The sequence below is a fragment of the Mustelus asterias genome, unplaced genomic scaffold (genome assembly GCF_964213995.1).
Source record: "Mustelus asterias unplaced genomic scaffold, sMusAst1.hap1.1 HAP1_SCAFFOLD_243, whole genome shotgun sequence".
Taxonomy (NCBI): domain Eukaryota; kingdom Metazoa; phylum Chordata; class Chondrichthyes; order Carcharhiniformes; family Triakidae; genus Mustelus; species Mustelus asterias.
In genome coordinates, this window is record NW_027590214.1 from 533,944 (window position 1) to 552,496 (window position 18,553).

General features: G+C 45.2%; 3 protein-coding genes across 3 annotated transcripts in view; 1 reads left to right on the forward strand and 2 right to left on the reverse strand.

The window, feature by feature from the left end:
- Positions 1-6,064, forward strand: part of LOC144485887 (uncharacterized) — a 28,662-nt gene extending 22,598 nt beyond the window's left edge. The window contains exons 5-7 of the mRNA XM_078203964.1: positions 4,239-4,249; positions 4,799-5,237; positions 5,388-6,064. Coding sequence (XP_078060090.1) covers positions 4,239-4,249; positions 4,799-5,237; positions 5,388-6,053 — 1,116 coding nt within the window. The 3' untranslated portion in view covers positions 6,054-6,064. The remainder of the gene's footprint in view (positions 1-4,238; positions 4,250-4,798; positions 5,238-5,387) is intronic.
- Positions 805-3,482, reverse strand: LOC144485882 (uncharacterized). Its single transcript, XM_078203960.1, has 2 exons — positions 3,374-3,482; positions 805-2,930 (listed from the first exon to the last, which is right to left on the reverse strand). Exon 2 carries the CDS (start codon positions 2,546-2,548, stop codon positions 1,706-1,708), a length of 843 nt encoding a protein of 280 aa, XP_078060086.1. The 5' UTR covers positions 2,549-2,930; positions 3,374-3,482; the 3' UTR covers positions 805-1,705.
- A 9,902-nt stretch (positions 6,065-15,966) lies between the features above and the next one.
- On the reverse strand, positions 15,967-17,300 carry LOC144485880 (uncharacterized). Its single transcript, XM_078203955.1, has one exon. It carries the CDS (start codon positions 17,243-17,245, stop codon positions 16,067-16,069), a length of 1,179 nt encoding a protein of 392 aa, XP_078060081.1. The 5' UTR covers positions 17,246-17,300; the 3' UTR covers positions 15,967-16,066.
- Positions 17,301-18,553: the final 1,253 nt, after the last annotated feature.

Genomic DNA, 18,553 nt, shown 5'->3' on the forward strand with positions numbered 1-18,553 from the left:
TCCAAAAGATGTGCTGGTTAGGAGCATTGACCATGCTAAATTCTCCGTCAGTGTACCCGAACAGATGCCAGAGTGCGGTGACTAGGGGATTTTCCCAGGAACTTCATTTATTCGTGTCACAAGTCGGCTTACGTTAACATTGCAATGAAGTTACTGTGAAAATCCCCGAGTCGCCACACGAAGGTGCCTGTTCGGGTACACGGAGGGAGAATTTAGCATGGCCAATGCACCTAACCAGCATGTCTTTCGGGCTGTGGGAGGAAACCGGAGCACCCGGAGGGAACCCACGCAGACACGAGGAGAATGTGCATACTGTGATTCAAGTCGGGAGTCGAACCCAGGTCCCGGCGCTGTGAGGCAGCAGTGCAAACCACTGTGCCCTACAGAGAGGTGTTGGGAGCTGTTGATTTTACAAGCTATCCATGTTTTCGGAGCCATCACTTCATGTCCTGGTCTGAGAAGGATAGAGAGAAGTCTGTTCATAAGATATAGGAGCAGAATTAGGCCATTTGGCCCATCGAGTCTGCTCCGTCATTCGATCATGGCTGATATGCTCCTCATCCCCATGTTCTTGCCTTCTCCCCATAACCTTTCATAAGTTCAGATGTTCAATTGTTAAAGCTAAACTTTCTCCTTTTACTGTTAATCGATACTGTCCTTTTTTATCTTTGACTTGTTACATTTTTAATGGTTAATAAACTTACTGAATCACCGTTTAAAGTATTCTTTCGAGCCACATGGTTAAGTCACTGGAACCTGGTGTGATTGACAGTTATGGAGTTATTGTAAACAAGAGAACCCCATAAATCTTAGTTCAAATAAATCAAAGTTCTCACAAATGGAATGCTATCCTTTATTCTGAGAGAAATTGAACAGAGAAGTAGATATTATGCTTCAGTTATACAGGGCGTTGCTGAAACTGCATCTTGAACACTGGGTGCAGTTTTGTCTCCAATTAAACAAAGGATTGTAGGATCCCTACAGCACAGACAGAGGCCGTTCTGTCCACTGAGTCTGTACCAAACACCATCCCATCCAGGCCCTATTCCCATAACCCCACACATTTATTCTGCTAATCCCCCTCACACAAGGGTCAATTTAGCATAGCCAATCAACCTAACCCGCACATCTTTGGACTGTGGGAGGAAACTGGAGCACCCGCAGGAAACCCACGCAGACACGGGGAGAATGTCCAAACTCCACACAGACAGTGAATCGGACCAGGGACCCAGGAATTGAACTTGGGTCCCTGGCGCTGTGAGGCAGCAGTGCTAACCACTGTGCTGCCGTGCTGCCCCATTTTATAAATACTATGGAAGCAGTTCAGAGGAGGTTTACTAGATTGATTCCCATCCAGTAGTGTGAAATGTTAACTCTGTTTCTCTCTCCATAGATGCTGCCAGACCTTTTCTCAGTCCAGTCCTTTCTGTATTTATTTCAGATCTACCTGTTGTGGTAGGAAAAACACTATTTACTATCCAGGATAAAATACATGTCCTTCATCAGCTTTTGTGGATCATTTCAGAGGAAATGTGCTCTCCCAGGCTCAAAGAGCATCAGCCCACTGGAAGCAAAGTTGTGAGACCGGCCAGTCCAGCAGAAAGAAACCCTCCGACCCTCCCACTTCACCTACTGTCAGAATGAACATGGTTCAGTCCTGGATGTGATTAACAGCAGCAATACCAGCAGAATCCAACCTCTGTCATCACTTGTGAACTCGCTGGTGTCTCCGCAGGCTGGATGACTGAGTGAATCCCTTCCCACACACACAGCAGGTGAACGGTCTCTCCCCAGTGTGAACTCGCTGGTGTTCCTGCAGGTTGGATGACGTTCTAAATTTCTTTGTGCAGTGAGAGCAGCTGAACGGTCTCTCCTCAGTGTGAATGCGCTGGTGGATCATCAGATCCCCAGAACGTTTGAAACTACTTCCACAGGCAGAGCATTTAAAGGGTCTCTCCTGGGTGTGAGTGAGATTGTGACTCAGCAGGCTGGATGAATGAGTGAATCCCTTCCCACACACAGAGCAGGTGAACGGTCTCTCCCTGGTGTGAATTCGCTGGTGCTCCCGCAGGTGAGATAACGTTCTAAGTGTCTTTGTGCAGTGAGAGCAGCTGAACGGTCTCTCCCCAGTGTGAATCCGCTGGTGGATCATCAATTCCCGAGAGCTTTTGAAACCACTTCCACAGTCAGAGCATTTAAAGGGTTTCTCATTGCTGTGAGTGACTTTGTGTTTTGACAGGTTGGATAACTGCATAAATCCTTTCCCACACACCAAGCAGGTGAATGGTCTCTCTCCAGTGTGAACACGCTGGTGTCTCTGCAGCTCGGGTAAATGAGCGAATCCGTTCCCACACTCAAAGCAGATGAACGCTCTTTCTCCAGTGTGAACCAGTTGATGTCGCTGCAGATGATATAACCGAGTGAATCCCTTCCCACACACAGAACAGGTGTACGGCTTCTCTCCAGTGTGAATACGTCGATGGGTTTGCAGCTCAGAGGGGGTTTTGCAACCCTTCCCACAGTCCCCACATTTCCACGGTTTCTCCATGGTGCAGGTATCCTTGTGTTGCTCCAGGTTTGACCATCAGTTGAAGTCTCACACAGAACAAGATTATGGTGCCCTGCTGTGATGGTGCAATATTGTTTACGGCCGTGTAACTGGGAGGCTCTTTCCACAGTCAATGCACGGGAAAATCTCAGTTGATTGTGTGTGTGCGTGTGTGTGTGTGTGTGTGTGTGTGTGTGTCAGTCCTGTTCCAGTCACGCTGATGTTTAAAGACTGCTAAAGCAGGCAGAACAGAGAAACATTTCCCCTTCTGGGTTCAAAGGCCGATATCATTCAGGTCCCGATGAATTGAGTGAGTTTGTCAGATGTTGACGTGATGTTTGATTTGAGATTTCTGTCTGTGAAATCCTCACCTTCTGATATCCTGTAAAAGGAGTTAACAAAATTCATCATTTCAATACAGGATAGAAATTCAAAACAGACAATTCTAGTTTCTATGGAATATTCTTTCCTCTCTCATTCCCCAAAAGCTGTAAATCTCCATCCCACACACTCTCCCTCCATTCTCACTCTGCTGTATCTAATATTCACCCTCCCAATTCTCCTGAAGGTGCTGATTGAGGCTGATTGACAGATCCATGCTCACAGCTTCCTGTCCTGGAAACAGCTGAAAATCTTCAAGCTGACAGTCACATTAAAGTTTTACATTTGGACATAAAGCAGGCTGATGATGTGTGTAATACACTGTATTACCTGGATACAGATACATGAAGAATGTGAGGAAGATCTGCATTGCGGCAGCGAGTGGTGACCTGGAAGTTAAAAATTACTCCAGAATGAGAAGAGAAAAGAAAGTGTTTTACTCACAGATGTTGATGACTGGAGAAGTCTGAGTCTGTCTGAAGCTCAATCTTAATTCAGAGAGAAGCAGCAGCAGCTTTGCTGGGCAGGAACGAGCAGCTGAACAAGCTCATTGTCCACTTCCGCATTCAGACAAAGGGGGAGCTCTGATTGGCTGGAGGTCCAGAGTCCTTCAGGTCCTCCAACTCCCCCATTGGTCAACACCTCAGCAAACAGGTCAGGGGGTGGGCACTCCCCCGCACATGCGCAGCTTCCCCTCTCCCTTGGACATGCGCAGTCCCGGGGAAGGGGGAGATCACTGGTGGCCGGAGCCACCAGCCGGTTGCCTGGAAACCTTGGCTCGAGGGGGAGGGGAACAATGGGTGGGGGCGGGGCTCCCGGGTCCGCGCGGCGGAGATCCCACCCCCTGACCTTGGGGGAGTGGAAACTTCCTCCTGTCGCCAACCTCTGTGAGTAAAACACTTTCTTTTCTCCCCCTTTCCATTTCTTTTCTCATTCTGGGGGAAATTGGGGACTTGCAGCAACTGAAGGGAAAGGAAGTGAGTCCAGTCTGGACATTCCACACATTGTTAGTCCAGTCAGATAGACATATATCTGTCTGGCAGCCTGCATGGAGATTTTCAGCTCTCTGTGTCCAGGACAGGAAGCAGTGAGCATGGATCTGTCAATCAGCCTCAATCAGCACCTTCAGGAGAATTGGGAGGGTGAATATTAGATACAGCAGAGTGAGAATGGAGGGAGAGTGTGTGGGATGGAGATTTACAGCTTTTGGGGAATGAGAGAGGAAAGAATGTTCCATAGAAACTAGAATTGTCTGTTCTGAATTTCTATCCTGTGCTGACATTGATGAATTTTTCAAACTCGTTTACAGGATATGAGAAGGTGAGGATTAACAGACCAAAATCTTGAAACAAACATCACACCAGCATCTGACACCCTCACTCAATTCATCGGACCTGAATATTATCGGCCTTTGAATCTAGAAGGAGAAATGTTTCTCTGTTCTGTCTGCGAAAACAGGTCTTTAATATCAATGTGACTGGAAAAGCACCAAGGCACTGATACACCCGAGTGACAGTGTTCCAGTGCACTGAGTGTGGAAAGAGCTTTAACCAGTTACACAGCCTGAAAATACATCACAGCATTCACAGCGGGAGAGACTGTACCCGTGTTCTGTGTGAGATTTAACTGACTGTTTAACCTGGAGAGTCACAAGGACACCCGCACCATGGAGAAACGGTGGAAATGTGGGGACTGTGGGAAGAGATACAGAGCCCCCTGTGACCTGGAAATCCATCGACGCAGTCACACCGGGGAGAGGCCATTCACCTGCTCTGTGTGTGGGAAGGGATACATTCAGTTGTCCCACCTGCTCAGACACAAAGTCACTCACAGCAATGAGAGACCCTTTAAATGCTCTGACTGTGGAAGCGACTTCAAACGTGCTGCGGATCTGAGAGAGCACGAGCGCATTCACACTGAGGAGAGACCGTTCAGCTGCTCTCACTGCACAAAGACATTCAGAACATCATCCAACCTGCAGCAACACCAGCGAGTTCACACCGGGGAGAGACCGTTCACCTGCTCTGTGTGTGGGAAGGGATTCACTCAATTATCCAGCCTGCTGAAACACAAAGTCACCCACACCCAGGAGAGACCCTTTAAATGCTCTGACTGTGGGAGAGGCTTCAAAAGCTCTGGTGAACTGATGTCCCACAAACGCTTTCACACTGCAGAGGGACTGTTCACCTGCTCTGTGTGTGGGAAGGGATTCAATCGGTCATCCCACCTGCAGACACACCAGCGAGTTCATACTGGGGAGAGACCATTCACCTGCCGTGTGTGTGGGAAGGGATTCACTCAGTCATCCCACCTACAGAATCACAAAGTCACTCACAGCAATGAGAGACCCTTTAAATGCTCTGACTGTGGGAGTGGCTTCAAAAGTGCTGCGGATCTGAATATCCACCAGCGCATTCACACTGAGGAGAGACCGTTCAGCTGTTCTCACTGCACAAAGAGGTTCAAAACCTCATCCAATCTGCGGGTACACCAGCGAGTTCACACTGGGAAGAGGCCATTCACTTGCTCTGTGTGTGGGAAGGGATTCACTCAGTCATCTGGTCTGACAACACACAAAGTCACTCACAGCAATGAGAGACCTTTTAAATGCTCTGACTGTGGGCGTGGCTTCAAAAGTGCTGCAGATCTGATGATTCACCAGCGCATTCACACTGAGGAGAGACCCTTCAGCTGCTCTCACTGCACAAAGAGATTTAAAAGTTCATCCAATCTGCGGAAACACCAGCGAGTTCACACTGGGGAGAAACCATTCCCCTGCTGTGTGTGTGGGAAAGGATTCACTCAGTTGTCCAGCCTGCTGAAGCACAAAAGCACTCACACCCAGGAGAGACCCTTTCAATGCACTGACTGTGGGACTGGTTTTGAAAGCTCTCATGAACTGTTGATTCACCAGCGAGTTCACACTGAGGAGAGACCGTTCAGCTGCTCTCACTGCACAAAGAGATTTAAAAGGTCATCCACACTGCGGATACACCAGCGAGTTCACACTGGGGAGAAACCATTCCCCTGCTGTGTGTGTGGAAAGGGATTCACTCAGTCATCCAGCTTGCTGAGACACAATGTTACTCACACCAAGGAGAGACCCTTTAAATGCTCTGACTGAGAGGCCGGACTCAAAACCTCTCAGGAACTGATGATCAACCAGCGCATTTACACAGGGGAGAGACAGTTCAGCTGCTCTGTGTGTGGGCGTGGCTTCAAAAGCTCTGGCTAATTGGTGTCCCACCAGCGCACTCTCACTGCACAAAGAGATTTAAATGGTCATCCAACCTGCAGGAACACCAGTGAGTTCACACCGGGGAGAGACCATTTACCTGCTCAGTGAGTGTGAAAGGATTTACTCGGTTATCCAGACTGCACAGACAGAACATCACTCACACTCTGCAGAGATCCTTTAAATTCTCCGAATGTGGGTGCGGCTTCAAAAGCTCTTGGGAACTGATGAGACGGAGACAGGAATGAGATAGAGAATCTGGTGAACTGGTGCGGCGGCAATAATCTCTCCCTCAATACCAACAAAATGAAGGAGACTGACATTGGTTTCAGGAAGCGTAAAGGAGAACATGTCACTGTCTACTTCAATGGGGACGATACAGAAATGGTCGAGAGCTTCATGTTTTTAGGTGTCCCAATCACCAACAACCTGTCCTGGTCCCCCCCATGCCGACACTATAGTTAAGCCCACCAACGCCTCTACTTTCTCAGAAGACTAAGGAAATTTAGCACATCAGCTATGACTCTCACCAACTTCTACAGATTCACCAAAGAAAGCATTCTTTTTGGTTGTATCACAGCTTGGTATGGCTCCTGCTCTGTCCAAGACCGCAATAAACTACAAAGGTCGTGAACAAAACCCAGTCCATCACGCAAACCAGCCTCCCATCCATTGACTCTGTCTACACTTCCCGCTGCCTCCACAAAGCAGCCAGCATAATTAAGGACCCCACCCACCCCAGACATTCTCTCTTCCACCTTCTTCTGTCAGGAAAAAGACACAAAAATCAGGACATGTACCAACTGACTGAAGAGCAGCTTCCTCCCTGCTGCCATCAGACTTTTGAATGGACCTACCTCACATTCAGTTGATCTTTTTCTGCACCCTCGCTCTGACTGTAACACTACATTCTGCACCAGCTTCTTTCCATCTCGATGAATAGATTATCCATTTTACTTTAATTTTCCTCACTTTGTGAGCATGTGCAGTGTGTTTAATTGGATCCTGATTGTTTTGAACTCAGTTTCTCTCTGGAGTGTCAATGCCTTGATGATGTCACAATGATGTCTCAATCCCCTGGCCACATGAACCATTTCATCTCCTGCTGTGTCTCAAGTAGCTGTGTGTGTTTGGGACCCGCTCTTCACTCCATCTCACCATGAATTTAGGCTTGCTATTTTTCACATGGAACAAATCACATCTGTACACTCACTCCGGTATCCCAAAATCATGTCACACATTGTTAACTCTCAGATGCGCGGATGAAAAGATCAAAGTGAGTGTCTGTCTTTCTTATCTCCCCCTACTATTTCATGTAGTGGCCGGGCTTTCAAATGTGGATTTTTTAATGTGGACAAAGATGTAAATATCACCCAGAGAAAGTGATCAACTTATTCATCCCAGCTACACATTCCAGACTTGCACTTGGACTGTAGGTGGATACCAGATTGATATATTCCATTCAACCACATCCAAGGTGAATTATTCCAATTCCTTTATTGTCCAGGAAAGTATATTCACAATATCTTTAAAACAGAAATTAAACATTCCCATTTGATTTCAGGTATTAACATATTCTGTTAGTTTGTTCTTTATTGTCAATGTCAGGCTGGGGTTGTTCCCCTTGGAGCAAAGGAGGTTGAGGGGAGATTTGATAGAGGTGGACAAGATTCTGACAGGTTTAGATAAGGTGGACAAAGAAAAGCTGTTCCCATTAGCTGATGGGCCAAGGATGAGGGGTCAGAGATTTATGGTTTTGGGTCAGAGATGCAGGAGGGGATGGGAGGAAGAATATTTTGATGCTGTGAATGGTAATGACCTGGAACTCGCTGCCTACGAGGGTGGAGGAAGTGGAGACAATAAACAATTACAAAGGAAATTGGATGGGTATTTGAGGGGTTTTAGACAGAAATGCTGACTAAAGATCTCTTACCTTCCTCACTCCCTCTCACTCTGTGATCCTTGTGAAATCTGAAACCAGGTATTCACAACAAGTCTCAAAGAGCATCAGCCCACTGGAGGCAAACTTTGTGAGACCAGCCAGTCCAGCAGAAAGAAACCCTCCCCATTGACCAACTGTGAGAATGAACAAAATGCAATCCTGGATGTAACTGAGAGCAGGAACAATAACAGCAGAATCCAACCCGTGTGATCACACCGTGAGTTCACACCAGGGAGAGACCGTTCCCCTGCTCTGTGTGTGGGAAGGAATTCACTCATTCATCCAGCCTGCAGAACCACAATCTCACTCACATCAATGAGACACCCTTTAAATGCTCGGATTGTGAAAGTGGTTTCAAAAGTTCTCGGGATGTGATGATCCACCAGTGCATTCACACTGAGGAGAGACCGTTCAGCTGCTCTCACTGCACAAAGAGATTTAGAACGTCATCCCACCTACGGGAACACCAGGGAGTTCACACTGGGGAGAGACCGTTCACCTGCTGTGTGTGTGGGAAGGGATTCACTCAGTCATCCAGCCTGCGGGAACACCAGCGAGTTCACACTGGGGAGAGACCGTTCACCTGCTGTGTGTGTGGGAAAGGATTCACTCAGTCATCCAGCCTGCGGGAACACCAGCGAGTTCACAAATGATGACAGGGGTTGGATTCTGCTGTTCTTGCTGCTGTTAATCACATCCAGGACTGAACCATGTTCATTCTGACAGTTGGTGAAGTGGGAGGGTCGGAGGGTTTCTTTCTGTTGGACTGGCTGGACTCACGACTTTACTTCTAGTTCGCTGATGCTCTTTGAGCCTGGGAGAGCACATTTCCACTGAAAGGACATTTATTTTATCCTGGATAGTAAATAGTGTTTTTCCGACCACGACAGGTAGATCTAAAATAAATACAGAAAGAGCTGGAAAAACACAACACGTCTTGCAGCATCTGTGGAGAGAGAAACAGTGTTAATGTTTCACACTACTGGATTGGGAATCAATCTTGTGAACCTCCTCTGAACTGCTTCCAATGCATTTATATCCTTTGTTTAATAGGAGACAAAATTGTACCCTGTGTTCAAGGTGCAATCTCAGCAACGCCCTGCACAACTGAAGCAGAACATCTTTACTTCTATGTTCAATTTCTCTCAGAATAAAGGATAACATTCCATTTATAAGAACTTTGATTTATTTGAACTAAGATTTATGGGGGTTCTCTTGTTTACAATAACCTCACATGAGCAGCCTGGGAATGGAGGGATACAAATGATTGGTCTAGTTGGACCAAGGAGCGGCACAAGCTTGGAGGGCCGAAGGGCCTGTTTCCTGTGCTGTACTGTTCTTTGTTCTAATCATAAATCACACCAGGTTCCAGTGACTTAACCATATGGCAAGAAAGGATATTTTAAACGGTGAATTCAGAAAGTTTATGAACCATTAAAAATGTAACAAGTTAGAAAGATAAAAAAGCAAAGTATGGATCAACAGCAAAAGGAGGAAAGCTGAACTTTAACTTCTCCATCCTTCTCAAACCAGGACATGAAGTGATGGCTCTGAAAACGTGGATAACTTGAAAAACTAACAGCTCTCAACGTCTCTCTGTCGGGCACAGTGTGAGGCACTGCTGCCTCACAGCAGAGGGTTCGAGTCCTGGCTTGGGTCACTGGCTGTGCGGAGTTCGCCCATTCTCCCCGTGTCTGTGCAGGTTTCCTCCGGGTGCTCCAGTTTCCTCCCACAGTCCGAAAGACGTGCTGGTTGGGTACATTGGCCATGCTAAATTCTCCCTCAGTTTACCCGAACAGGCACCAGAGTGTGGCGACTGGGGGATTTTCAGAGTAACTTCATTGCAATGTTAATGTAAGTCTATGTGTGACATTAATAAACAAACGATAAAAAAAGTTAACTTTTAAACACTTTTACTGAATTGGTTTCTCGAATCCCTTTTTTATACTTTCAAAATGTAGAAAGCCCAGCTCAGCTAATTGTTAGGAATTAGTGAATTGGTCTATAACTTGTCAAGAATGCAATTGATTTGGTTTTTAGCTAATTGCACATATTGTCTTAATTTTAAGACATATCTTTCTCTCAGACGATATCTCTTAGCTTGGGGTAGCCTGATAATTGGGTCAACCGATAATTGGTTCACATCAGTCATTCAATGGTGAGACATCTTGAACAGGAGCCGATTCATTCCCTCCGGTCAAGGTTAACAAGTCCTTTCATCTTTCTTTATTCTGTCAGCATGGGAAGGGAACATCTGATAATTCCCACAGCATTTTAACCATTCTTAATGTGTTTATAATTCTAAGTTATAAACTTGTGTTCAAATTTACATTTCCAGCCTTTATAACATATGTATTAATGAATCATTTATTATTTAATTGTCTCACAATTAAGGCTGTCTATTTAACTAATCTGGCTGCTTTCCAATTGTGGGAACTTCAGGGCACAAAAAAGGTAGTTCGAGTCATAGAGGTTTACAGCATGGAAACAGGCCTTTCGGCCCAACTTGTCCATGCCGCCCAGTTTTTACCACTAAACTAGTCCTAATTGCCCTGTAATATTACTCATGATCTGTGCTTCCAAGCATTTTGAATGTGCATCTACAATAAGCAAACACATGTGATTCATGAAAGGCCCCCCAAGGGCCACATGTAGTCTGGACCACGGCCTATCAGGCCACTCCCATGGATGAAGTGGTAATGTACCCAGTGTGTTGGGGGGAATGAACTCAGAAGAATCATTCAACACTCAAACCTGATTCAATCGACAAACAGTTTATTGAGCTGGGCCAGCGGGGAGAAGCCACAGGGGCTGACCACGTGCAACTCCACCCAATAAAGAATATGATCAATTCTTATGCAGTTACTTAGTCCATCCCAGCTGGACACAATCCAATCAGAATGGTGATAGATTACATACATTACATAGAGGTGCAATTAAATTAGTATCTGGGCATCATGGGGCTTTGTCAGCATCTCGTGAACAGATAGGTGCCCCCATCATGATGTTTTCCAGACCCCCTTATCTACCATCCTTGGGGTTTTCTTTGTACATAGACTGAGTTTGAAAAGGGGTGGATTAAAAGTTCTCAAATGGATGTCAGCACCCTTCCTTTGTTTCAATCTAATGACCACACGGTCTGGGAATCATTTCTATTTAATAATCTCTCCTTTTAAACTCTGTTCTTCAGTATCCAATGCCAGAATTTTCCTTTTCATTGTGTTAATTGTGTCAGGAATAAATCTTTGGACCTGACAGGAAGTTTAACCCAAGATCAATCCAACACAGGACTGGTCAGAATCATTTCATATGTACCAAATTTTAAATAACCATTACAAATTAAAACTCTCATTCTCACATGTGAGTTTTATCCGGATTAAAATTCCTGCATGTTTAGTAAAATATCCTGGAAACATGTCTCTGTCCAGTAAATATGGCTCCAAGTTCATAACTTTTGAAAAAAAACATTTTATTAATTACACTTCCTTTTTTAAATGTTTGACTTAAATCACAGACAGAAAAACTCAAAGCCTGAAGCATTCAACCCACAAATATCATCCATACACAAACAGAGAAACTTAGCATGTGCTTTACAACAACAATAACCAAAATTAATTACTTAAGCGTTCTTGTGATTCTGTTTTTAAAACTTCCAAAAATGCCTTTAATCAAAGACTCAAGGTAAGGTTAATTCCCCAGAAAGATAAAACTTAACAAATGTAGCCCAAAACAATTATAAAACACATCTACAAACATCCACAGAAAACAAATGAAACACACAGATTCTCACAGCTCGTAAATTTCAGTCAATGAATCCTCAGCATTCTCTCTCGCAGTGATAGCTTCTTAAAGTGATAGAGCACTACAAGCTCACAACTCCTTGATTAAAATAAGATCCAAGATCCTTCATTATAACTTAACCCTTTTTAAGCCATTTTATCAGCAACATCTAATCTTTGTTAATTTAAAATCCCAAACACGTTACCACCTGCAATCTCTTTGTTCTTTACCTGGGGTTGAGGTGACAACAATATAAAATTCTCAGTTATTCCAAATTCCTCCAGGCTACACTTAAAATTTCCACATTTAACTGGCTCCAATAAATCCACAATTATAAACTAAAATAGACACGAGTTTCTGGGTGATTTAAAAACAAGTTAAAAACAAGATGCCATAGGAAAGATAGAACAGGAGAAAAGAAAGGAGGGGGAGTTGCACTTTTGATTCAGGAAAACATCACGGCAGTACTGAGAGGGGACATATCCGAGGGTTCGCCCACTGAGTCAAAAGGGGTGAACTGAGAAATAAGAAGGGGGAAATCACTTTGATAGGGTTGTACTATAGGCCCCCAAATAGTCGGTGGGAAATTGAGGAGCAAATATGTAAGGAGATTACAGATAGTTCCAAGAAAAATAGGGTGGTAATAGTCGGGGATTTTAACTTTCCCAACATTGACTGGGACAGACATAGTATTCGAGGCTTGGATGGGGAGAAATTTGTTGAGTGTATTCAGGAGGAATTTCTCATTCAGTATGTGGATGGCCCGACTAGAGAGGGGCAAAACTTCACCTCCTCTTGGGAAATAAGGAAGGGCAGGTGATAGAAGTGTGAGTGAGGGATCACTTTGGGACCAGTGACCATAATTCCATTAGTTTTAAGATACCTATGGAAAATGATTGGTCAGGTCCAAAAGTTAAAATTCTAAATTAGGGCAAGGCCAATGTTGATGGTATCAGGCAGGAACTTTCGACAGTTAACTGGGGGAGTCTGTGGGAAGGCAAAGGGACGTCTGGAAAGTGGGAGGCTTTCAAAAGTGTTTTAACCAGTGTTCAGGATAAGCACATTGCTCTTAGAGTGAAGGGCAAGGCTGGTAGAAGTCAGGAACCCTGGATGACTCGAGATATTGAGGCCCTCATCAAGAAGAAGGAGGCACATGACATGCATAGGCAGCTGGGATCCCTTGAAGAATATAGAGGGTGTAGGAGTAGAATTAAGAGAGAAATCAGGAGGGCAAAAAGGGGACACGAGATTGTTTTGGCAGATAAGGCAAAGGATAATCCAAAGAGGTTCTATAAATACATAAAGTGCCAAAGAGTAACTAGGTAGAGAGTAGGGCCTCTTAAGGATCAACAAGGTCATCTATGTGCGGATCCACAAGAGATGGGTGAGATCATAAATGAATATTTTTCATCATTATTTATTGCTGAGAAAAGCATGGATGTTAGGGAACTTGGGGAAATAAAGTGATGTCTTGAGAAGTGTACTTATAACAGAGAAGGAGATGCTGGAAGTCATAAAGCGCATCAAGGTAGATAAATCCCCGGGACCTGATGAAGTGTATCCCAGAACACTGTGGGAGGCGAGGGAGGAAATTGCGGGTCTCCTAGCAGAGATATTTGAATCATCGATAGTCACAGGTGAGGTGCCTAAAGATTGGAGGGTGGCAAATGTGGAGCCTTTGTTTAAAAAGGGCTGCAGGGAAAAGCCTGGGAACTAAAGGGCGGTGTGATTCACATCTGTAAGTTGTCAGAAGGTATTTGAGAGACAGGATCTACAAGCATTTGGAGACACAAGGACTGATTAGGGACGGTCAGCATGGCTTTGTGAGTGGCAAATCATGTCTCACAAATTTGATTGAGTTTTTTGAAGGGGTAACCAAGAAGGTAGATGAGGGCAGTACAGGTGATGCTGTCTACATGGACTTTAGAAAGGCCTTTGACAAGGTATCGCGTGGTAGATTGTTGCTTAAGGTTAAATCTAATGAAATCCAGGGTGAGTTAGCCAAATGGATACAAAACTGGCTTGATGACAGAAGACAGAGGGTGGTTGTAGAAGGATGTTTTTCAAACTGGAGCCTGTGACCAGCGGTGTGCCTCAAGGATCGGTGCTGGGTCCACTGTTATTTGTCATTTATATTAATGATTTGGATGAGAATGTAGGAGGCATGGTTAGTAAGTTTTCAGATGACACCAAAGTTGGTGGCATCGTGGACAGTGGAGAAGGCTATCTAGGATTGTAGCGCGATCTTGATCAATTGGACCAGTGGGCTGACGAATGGCAGATGGAGTTTAATTTAGATAAATGCGAGGTAATACATTTTGGGCGATCGAACCAGGACAGGACTTACTCCGTTAATGGTAGGGTGTTGGGGAGAGTTACAGAACAGAAATCTAGGGGTACAGGTACATAGCTCCTTGAAAATGGAGTTGCAGGTGGACAGAGTGGTGAAGAAGGCATTCTGCATGTTGGTCAGAACATTGAATACAGGAGTTGGAATGTCTTGTTGAAGTTTTACAAGACATTGGTAAGGCCACACTTGGAATACTGTGTACAGTTCTGGTCACCCTATGATAGAAAGGATATTATTAAACTAGAAAGAGTGCAGAAAAGATTTATTAGGATGCTACCGGGACTTGATGATTTGAGTTATAAAGAGAGGCTGGATAGACTGGGACTTTTTCCCTGGAATGTAGGAGGCTTAGGGGTGAACTTATAGAGGTCTATAAAATAATGAGGGGCATAGATCAGCTAGATAGTCAATATCTTTTCCCAAAGGTAGGGGAGTCTAAAACTAGAGGGCATAGGTTTAAGGTGAGAGGGGAGAGATACAGAAGGGTCCAGAGGGGCACTTGTTTCACACAGAGGGTGGTGAGTGTCTGGAAAAAGGTGCCAGAGGTAGTAGTAGAGGCAGGTACAATTTTGTCTTTTAAAAAGCGTTTAGACAGTTACATGGGTAAGATGGGTGTCGAGGGATATGGGCCAAACGTGGACAATTGGGATGAGCACAGGGGTTAAAAAAGGGGCGGCATGGACAAGTTGGGCTGAAGGGCCCGTTTCCAAGCTGGAAACCTCTATGACTCCATGACTAAATCAACTGTCTGCTGAAAGGGTTAACTTTTCTACAGAACCGAAAGGGGTGGGGAGTGAGAAGAAACTTGGCACACAGTTACATCACTTTACATAATTTTTAAAAACTTCTCTAACAACAAAACAAAGTTGATTTTAAACTTTATCTATGAATTCTTTTGTTCTCTTCCTCAACCTAATTATTTTAATTTGATCAGTTTTTGTTAGGGATGGGTAACTTCTGTTCTTTATAAACTGGTTCACTCATTTTGTTAATTCTACATGGGCTCGGAGAATCAGAACCCAGACTTTATCATCCTTATCATTTTTCTCCTTCTGCCACCACTCCCTCTGTTTTGAAGGAGGGTCATGGGGATTCCAATCAGAACTAATCATTTCATCAGAAGAGTAAAATACTGCAGATACTGGAATCTGAAACAAAAACACAAAATGCTGGAAAATCTCAGTAGGTCTGACAGCACCTGTGAAGAATGGAGCCAAAGTTTCAATCCTGGATGACCCTTCATAACAGCTCTCATGAAGCATCATCCAGACTCAAAACGTTGGCTCTGTTCTCTAATCATTTTATCGATACATTTCTTGTTCTTAGTTTGAGGTTTCAGGTGAGAGGAGAGAGATACAAAAGGGTCCAGAGGGGCAGTTTTTCACTCAGGTCGTGGTGAGTGTCTGGAACGAGTTGCCAGAGGCAGTGGTAGAGGTGGGTACAATACTGTCTTTTCAAAAGCATTTAGACAGTTACACGGGTAAGATGGGTATAGAGGGATATGGGCAAAATACGGGCAATTGGGACTAGCTTAGTGGTAAAAACTGAGCGGAATGGACAAGTTGGGCTGAAGGGCCTGTTTCCATGTTGTAAACCTCTATAACTTCCTAACACCCTGTCACTCTGTGATCCGTGTGAAATCTAAAAACCAGGTATTCGCAACAGGACTCAAAGAGCATCAGCCCACTGGAGGCAAAGTCATGAGACCGGCCAGTCCAGCAGAAAGAAACCCTCCGACCCTCCCCATTGACCACCTGTGAGAATGAACAAAATGCAGTCCTGGATGTAATTGAGAGCAGAAACAATAACAGCAGAATCCAACCTCTGGAATCACTCGTGAACTCGCTGGTGTCTCAGCAGGTGGGATGAAACTCTGAATCCCTTCCCACACTGAGAGCAGGTGAATGGCCTCTCCCCAGTGTGAACTTGCTGGTGTGTCTGCAAGTTGGATGACTGAGTGAATCCCTTCCCACACTGAGAACAGTTGAATGGTCTCTCCCCAGTGTGAACTCGCTGGTGTCTCTGCAGGTGGGATGACTGAGTGAATCCCTTCCCACACTGAGAGCAGGTGAACGGCCTCTCCCCTGTGTGAACTCGCTGGTGTGTCCGCAGATCAGATGAGTTAGTGAATCCCTTCCCACACTGAGAGCAGATGAATGGTTTCTCCCCAGTGTGAACTCGCTGGTGTATTCGCAGGCTGGATAACAGAATGAATCCCTTCCCACACTGAGAGCAGGTGAACGGCCTCTCCCTTGTGTGACGTAGCTGGTGTCTCTGCAGGTCGGCTGACTGAGTGAATCTCTTCCCACACTGAGAGCAGGTGAACGGTCTCTCCCCAGTGTGAACTCGTTCGTGTGTCCGCAGGATGGATGAGTTCGTGAATCCCTTCCCACACTGAGAACAGTTGAATGGCCTCTCCCCAGTGTGAACTCGTTGGTGTCTCTGCAGGAGGGATAACAGAATGAATCCCTTCCCACACTGAGAGCAGGTGAACGGCCTCTCTCCTGTGTGAACTTGCTGGTGTTTCTGCAAGCTGGATAACTGAATGAATCCCTTCCCACACTGAGAGCAGGTGAATGGTTTCTCCCCAGTGTGAACTCGCTGGTGTATCCGCAGGCTGGATAACAGAATGAATCCTTTCCCACACTGAGAGCAGGTGAATGGCCTCTCCCCAGTGTGAACTCGTTCATGTGTCCGCAGGGTGGATAATTGAGTGAATCCCTTCCCACACTGAGAGCAGGTGAACGGCCTCTCCCCAGTGTGAACTCGCTGGTGTCTCTGCAGGTCGGATAACTGACTGAATCCCTTCTCACATTGAGAGCAGGAAAATGGCCTCTCTCCAGTGTGAACTCGCTGGTGTCTCTGCAGGAGGGATAATCGAGTGAATCCCTTCCCACATTGAGAGCAGGTGAATGGTCTCTCCCCAGTGTGGCTGCGTCGATGAGCTTCCAGCTTAGATGGGGCTCTGTATCCCTTCCCACAGTCCCCACATTTCCATGGTTTCTCCATGGTGCAGGTGTCCTTACCTCTCTCTTGACTGGACAATTAGTTGAAACTTCGCCCACACTCAGAACAAGATTACAGTCTCTGCCCGCTGTGAATGGTGTGATATTTATTCAGACTGTGTAACTGGTTAAAGCTCTTTAGTCAGTGCATTGGAACACTCTCATTCAAGTGTGGCAGAGTGTTGATGCTTTTTCACTCACACTGACATTTCAAATCTTTTCAAATCGACAGACTGGACAATCATTTCTCCTTCTGGATTCAAAGTCCGATGATATTGAGGTCCCAAGGAATATGACTCTGTCACGTCTAGACATGACGTTCGAGATTTCGGCCTGTGATTCCTCTTTCAATATCCTGTAAAACGAGTTTACAAAAGTCATCAGTGTCAGTACAGCATAGAAATTCAGAACAGACAATTTCTATGGAACATTCTTTCCTCTCTCATTCCCCAAAAGCTGTAAATCTCCATCCCACACACTCTCTCCCCATTCTCAGCAGGTCTGGCAGCATCTGTATGGAGAGAAAAGAACTGATGTTTCAGAGCTTTGACAAAGGGTCATCTGGACAAGAAACATCAGCTCTTGATGTAGGAAGAGAGATTCCTATTCGCTGATTCAGGCAGGCTCCATTGTGACGTCACAATGCGGAAGTTGTCCAATGAGCTTCAGATTGAAACTTCCTCTTCTGGACAACATCTGGGAGGAAATCAATGTTTCCCCCTTTCCATTTCTTTTCTCATTCTGGGGAAATTGGGGACTTGCAGCAACTGAAGGGAATGAAGTGAATTCGGTCTGTATATTCCACACATTTTTACTCCAGTAATGTAGACATTTATTTGTCTGGCAGCCTGCATGGAAATTTTCAGCTCTCTGCATCCAGGGCAAGAAGCAGTGAGCACGGATCTGTCAATCACACATGAGGATGGCCTCAACCGGGATCTTGGGTTCATGTCACACTATCTGTAACTCACACTATCTGTAACCCCCACAAATTGCCTGGGCTTGCAAAATCTCACTAACTGTCCTGGCTGGAGACAATACACATCTCTTTAACCTGTGCTTCACCCTCTCTCCACTCACATTGTCTGTACCTTTAAGACTTGATTACCTGTAAAGACTCACATTCCAACCATTATTTTGTAAATTGAGTTTGTGTCTCTGTGCCCTGTTTGTGAATAGAACTCCCACTCACCTGATGAAGAGCAGCGCTCCAAAATCCTGTGGCTTATGCCAGCAAATTAACCTGTTGGATTTTAACCTGGTGTTGTGAGATTACTTACTGTCTGAGGCTGAACCAGGCTGTTCACAACCA

Coding starts and splice junctions, on each gene's coding strand:
- LOC144485880 (XM_078203955.1), bottom strand. CDS start 17,245: ATGGAGAAACCATGGAAATGTGGGGACTGTGGGAAGGGATACAGAGCC.
- LOC144485882 (XM_078203960.1), bottom strand. CDS start 2,548: ATGGAGAAACCGTGGAAATGTGGGGACTGTGGGAAGGGTTGCAAAACC.